Genomic DNA, 6,140 nt, shown 5'->3' with positions numbered 1-6,140 from the left:
GGTGGAAAATAGGATAATTACCTTGACATGATTTGTGGTGCAGGGAACTTCCCCATGAAGGATGTATTTTGATATTTATATGTTAGGATAAATTATTATCCCCCAAGCTCAAAGTAGCATAGATTTTGATTATACTAAAACTAAACTAGAATCAAATTAATATTATTTTAAGTGTTGTGCTTCTCAAAGAACAAAGAAAAATATTCAAGGAATTCATGATGTATTCGCACTTTTGAAGAAAGGATGACATTTTAAGATAATATAGGACGAATCAAAAGAGATAAAGGAAGAAAATGTTACCTTCTAAAGCTGCATTGAAGATAAAATTTGATAAAATTTAAAGGTACATGTAGTATAGAAGTTAGTTTTAACTTTTAAGATTACTTGTGAAAAGAATTGAGGAGTAGAAGTCAATGATACTCATCTTTAATCCCTCAAAAGATTTTCTTTTAAATATCATCAACGGCCTAAAAGCATTTTATTATGATTTGGTGTAAAGTTTTAAAGTTTTCAAAGTTATGCAAAAAAGTTTTCCTGGTATGCTAACTGGTTTGCTACTTTTTCTGGTATGCTAACTGTCTCAACTCTGCACAACATCGCAGAAAAAGACAAAATAACGGCTATTTTCTTGAAATTCGAAATTGTAACGTTCAAATGAGTTCTCAAACGGTTAGAAACGTTCCAAAGCTATAAATACACCTATCCTTGGCCATTTTGTACTTAATGAAAGTCTCTCTACTGTTCCTAACCTTTTAAGATCATTAAGACTTTCATTCAAAGTGCTCAAATTGTTTTTATTGCTCATCATTGGCTCACCTACTCATCTCTTCTTTATAGATTCTATTGTATTGAGTGAGATTGAGTTTTAAACACTTTATTATCATTTATGAGAGGTCATTCAAGCACCTATTGAAGCTTGATTGTGAAAAGTGTTTGGGATAACACTTGGTAGAAGTGTGAAGCTACTTGTAAAAGCTTTGGTAAGAAGATTTGTAAAGGGCTTTTGTCTCTTGCCTTTAAAAGAGAAGATTAGTGGAGTGAAGACTCAAAGTGGGATCTTTGAGAGAGTGGATGTAGGCTAGTTGAGCCGAACCACTATAAAAATTTAGTGTTCAATTTTCTCAACCCTTACTCTTTACATTTATGTATTTTAACTTTCTGATTGAAGTGTTTTTGCTGATATGAAAATTGATATTGTTTATTGTTAACCTTGCTGCAAACTGAGAAAATTAGTTTACTGTTGAATTTGTTAATATCTGATTTAATTTGCTTATTATTTTATTTGCTGTCAACTAATATATTTGGTGTACTGCTCTGTTTGCTGTGTTGTGAACTTATTCAGATTACTGAAATTTCTACTGAATGCCAATATTCTGTTAGATCAGTATACTGATTGCTTATGACCCAACTTTGAATCAACTTATCAATAGAGCTGTATTGTTCATATTTCACATTAGAAAATTAGGTTGAACCAAGCTGCAATTATTTAAAGGTTTTGAGTAAGAACCGAAAAATTATTTTTAGAGTCCAATTCACTCCCCTCTTGGAAATATTTTGGGACATCAATAAATTATTATCCTTGAGATTTAGTAAAATTATTATCCTTGGGATTTAGTAAAATTTATAATTTAATTTTTAAAATATAGAATTTAATATTTTTATTTAATTTTTTATTCAATTTATTATTAATTATAGTAAAAATATTAAAATATTTTTAAATTTATATATTTTTTAATTTAAATAATTTAATTTTTAAAATTTTATATTGTAAATAAAATAATTTAAATAAATAGACTATTTTATTTATAAAATTTAAATTAAAAGATTATTTATTTATAATATAAAATTCTAGGGACTAAGTCATTCTGTAAGAGAATATATAGAGCCAAAGACATTTTGATTAATTTTCCAATAATTAATAGTATTTAGATAAAAAATTAAATGAAAAGAATAAATTATAATTTTTTGCTAAATTTTAATAATTAAATTACTTAATTTAAAAAATATAACAACTAAATTATAATAAGACGTGTGTTCTAATTCAAAAAGTAAATGCAAGGACCACTAATATGGACAGGGTTCCGAAAGGTGGCAGCATTGCAAGACTTGGAGTTGAAATCTAGAGGTACTTTCTTTACCTGTCTTTACCATTTCAAAGTAACAGTGGCCAAATAAGGGTTTTTATTTATGTTGAAAGCCTAATAGAAGCAGAGATTTGGAGATGAATTCTCTAATAAAATTTCATGTGATACACCAGCATCAGCATCAGCATCAGGATCAGCATTCACACATAAAGTATTTGGAAAGTTGAGATCATTCATCAAGAGAATGAAATAAAACTTCAGCAAAGTCACTCATCCGATCCATAACACTACTCCACCCCACGCCCCCAAAAGAAGGCACTTATGTAACACGCTTACCTTGAATGTTCATGAAAGCTAGAACATGTCTGTTTAAGGGCTGCTGCTTCTTGACCTGTCTCATATGTCATGGAAATTGATTTCACTGCCCTCCCCTTATGACCGGAAATAAAGCAGAACTCAATGCAAACTTCTAGATCGAACACTGAAACGGAGTTAACCACTCACATTCGCTCATCATTAGGGTCGTATTTTGCAAACTGAACTATAATCTCTCTTCCATCAACAACTCTTCCTAAAAAGCACAATCTTAAATTAAAAATTAAAATATCCCCTAAAACAACTCAATAAATAAATAAACAAAACCACACAATTTTGAACACAATCATTTGAAAACTAAAGCTAACCATCAAACCTTTTCGCGGCCTTTCGCTCATCATCCTCGTATTTAAACCTCACAAATGCAAAACCCCAAGAAAAGTTTATCTATACCAATGTTATATCGGGCTAATAAATAATAGTAAACTAGCTTTTGGGAGACTCTTTAATTCGATTTAAATAGGCTAATTATTATGCTGCTAATTTTATTTATTTTTTTATTTTCTGAAGGGATTCTTAATTTGTTTTTGGGTATTTTGAAAACCTTTTGGTAGTGATACAATTCCAGTGGCCTTAGCAGTGGATGGTTCCCGCGCCCTTTACTGCGTGCTAGAACACAAAAAGTGTAAATCCCAATTTATTATATGTGATAAGCTTTCGACTGAGAATAAATTCTTCTATTGATTTACATACATTGCCTAAAATAATTGATCCATTTGGTTTGTTCTTGATTTGGAATTAATGATGAAATAAACCTATCATCAACGTAATAATTAATAAGTACTCTTTCTATTCATCAATCTGTCTCTTGTGTTAATTGTCCTTGAAAAATTTTCAAAATTGGATCATCTAGCCAGGATGTGGTTTCGAGGGAAGCGTTCTGAAATGCTTTATTGGAAGGAATGGGACCTTCCAATTCGTTGTAGGATATATCGATGGACGACAAACCTTGCATATCTTGGAAACTATCTCGAATAGAACCAGACAGGTTATTGTGGGATAGATTCAGCGTCTCCAAGCTCTCTAAACTACTCAATTGTGATGGTATCTTTCCTATGAGAAAGTTGCGGCTTAAGTCCAACCCCGATAAGTGAGTTAACTTCTCCATCTGAATTGGAATTTCTTAGGTAAACTCATTATTACTCAAATTCAAGCAGATGAGTTTAACTGAGTTTCCAATGTTTTCTGGAATTGATTAGTTGAATCTGTTTGCCGACAAGTCGAGATACTCAAGATCAGTTAACGATCCAAATTCTGAAAGTAGGCGATCAGAGAGTTAATTGTCGTTTAAAATCACCTTAACCAAAGAAGTTAATTTCCCCAAGTCCTTGGGGATGCTCCCAGCTATTTTATTCGAAGAAAGATCAAGTCCTTTTATCTGAGCTGCATTTCCAATTTCAGGTGGAATTGTACCCGTTATTTTGTTGCCTGCCATCATTAGAGTCGTCAAATTTTGACACTTTCCCAGTTGGATGATATTTCCCCTTCAAATTTATTGTGGCTTAGATCTATAAATTCAAGGTTTGGATAGAAGCCAAAGTCTTCGGATATATTTCCAGTGACTTGGTTTCGTCCTAGCCGAACTCTGACGAAGCTTTTGCAATCTCTAATGCCTTTTGGAACTGGGCCGTCGATATTGTTGTCGTTGACAGTGGAGTCCTAAAGCTTTTTTTTTTTTTTTTTGGCTAATGGTCTGGGGCAAACGACCAATCAACTGGTTTTTGTCTAGTTGAAGTACAGTAAGTTTTGGTAGACTTGCTATCTGTTCAGGAATTTGCCCGGAGAGTTGGTCATCACTAAGATACAAATATTGTAACACACTCAACTTACCCAAGGAAGCTGAGATAGGACCACTAAGTTGATTTTCACTCAACTCCATATCAGAAATAAACTTCAAGTTTCCCACCTCATTAGGAATTGGGCCAGAGAGTTTATTTTCATAGAGATGAAGAAGGGTGAGATTTGTCAGACCACATAGTGTTGTTGGAATTGGACCAGAAAGATAGTTTCCCCAAAGGCTTAGCTTGTTCAGAGACTTCAGGTTTCCGATTTGCTGAGGAATTGGACCAGAAAGTTTATTTTGGAACATATGCAACACAGTTAGGTATTTCAAATTCCCAAAAGTGGAAGGGATGGGACTTGATAGACTGTTGGAATCTATGTAAAGTTCAACCAAACTGGCAAGGTTTCCCAATTGTTATGGAATAGAACCACAAAGTTGATTGTCATAGAGAAACAACCGAAGCATCTTCATTATATTACCCACGGAAGCAGGAATATGACCATCTAGATTGTTGGTATACTGGACTAGCTAAGTAAAGGAACTTAACTGGCCTATTTCTGGAGGAATTGAGCCGTTTAACTTATTTGCTGCAAGGTGCAAGGTATTGAGATTTGTTAGAAGGTCAATCTCTGGAGTGATGCTCCCAGACAAGAGATTGTATGACAAATTAGGATAAACGAGTTTGGAAAGTTGAATGATTCCAAGTGGGATGGTGCCAAAGAGTAGATTCGCGCTAAGATCAATATTAGCAAGATCAGAAAAGGAAGAGAAAGAAAACTCATGGAGCGTACCATTTAAACCTGCTTTTGCAAGGTTTAATCTTTCGACCCTTCCTTGTAAGTTACAAGAAATTCCAAGCCAATTGCAGGGGCTTGTTCTTGGATTGGAATGGGTGGCATTTTGAGGATGGTGATGCCATTTTAATGATATGTTAGAATCTTTAAAGCTGTGAAGAGGGCTGCTCACTTGAAAAGAGCATTAGGTTCTTGAGTGGAGTCAGAAGCAACGCTGAGTGAGGACTGTAATAGAATGAATAGAACAAGGGAAATACGCAAGGCTAGATTCTCCAAGATGAGACTTGCCAGGGCTGTTGTTTTGCTCTGTTTCGCAAACTATAATTCATTGCTCTATTTATATCCAAGTCAGCACCTCGGTCTCCACAGCTCGGTCTCCACAGAAGAACAAGACCTGATATGGTCCATTTTTTTTTTTTTTTTGTTATTAATTAAACTTGCAATAGAATTCAAGATGCGATAACAACTCATTTAAAATTTTAGTGTCCAAGGTTGAAAGATATACTTTTAAAGTCTCTTGTTTGATAAAAAAATAACATTTATGTTGGAAAAATGATAATGAAAAACTATTTTGAGTGGCCTGGTTCATAATTATTTTAAATTATATAAAAATATCAGTACCATAAACTTTCAGGGGATAATTAATCCCTTGTTGGAGGTGTGGATAATCTATGGAAACAATCTTATTAATTAAACAATAAAAATAAAATATTTATTAAAAATCAGATGTAATGAAGTCTGCTCAAGAAAAATATTTATTTGTATAATAATTATCCAGTCAAAGTAATTTCAATCTTAATTAAATGTTAAAGGTATGCATCATAGAAATTAAGTTGCTTTTTGGATTTCCAATTTTTCTATGCAGGCCTATCTAGTATTGTTTATAAAATTTGTTTTGAAATCATGATCGTGACATATCAACTTCTTTCTCTATGTTTTTTATTTTAGCAGTAGAATTTTTATTAATTAATTAATTAATTTATTTTTCTTTTTGGGAAAAGAATCCATTCGTTGTTCTGTCTTTACAATTATCAACGACTTTCTTAATGTGAGCAAATCCATAAGATGATAGCAAATGCCCCTTCAATGATGCTTAGCATTTGA

General features: G+C 32.7%; 1 protein-coding gene across 1 annotated transcript; it reads right to left on the bottom strand.

Annotated features, from left to right (window-relative positions):
* Positions 1-2,584: 2,584 nt before the first annotated feature.
* Positions 2,585-5,161, bottom strand: LOC131169093 (probable leucine-rich repeat receptor-like protein kinase At1g35710). Its single transcript, XM_058130601.1, has 8 exons — positions 5,088-5,161; positions 4,790-4,975; positions 4,290-4,636; positions 3,757-3,887; positions 3,408-3,567; positions 3,004-3,068; positions 2,768-2,846; positions 2,585-2,655 (listed from the first exon to the last, which is right to left on the bottom strand). Exons 1-8 carry the CDS (start codon positions 5,159-5,161, stop codon positions 2,585-2,587), a joined length of 1,113 nt encoding a protein of 370 aa, XP_057986584.1.
* Between the last annotated feature and the right edge of the window lie 979 nt (positions 5,162-6,140).

This window comes from Hevea brasiliensis, chromosome 12, assembly GCF_030052815.1.
Source record: "Hevea brasiliensis isolate MT/VB/25A 57/8 chromosome 12, ASM3005281v1, whole genome shotgun sequence".
NCBI classification, from domain to species: domain Eukaryota; kingdom Viridiplantae; phylum Streptophyta; class Magnoliopsida; order Malpighiales; family Euphorbiaceae; genus Hevea; species Hevea brasiliensis.
This window is presented reverse-complemented; position numbering and strand designations above follow the sequence as displayed.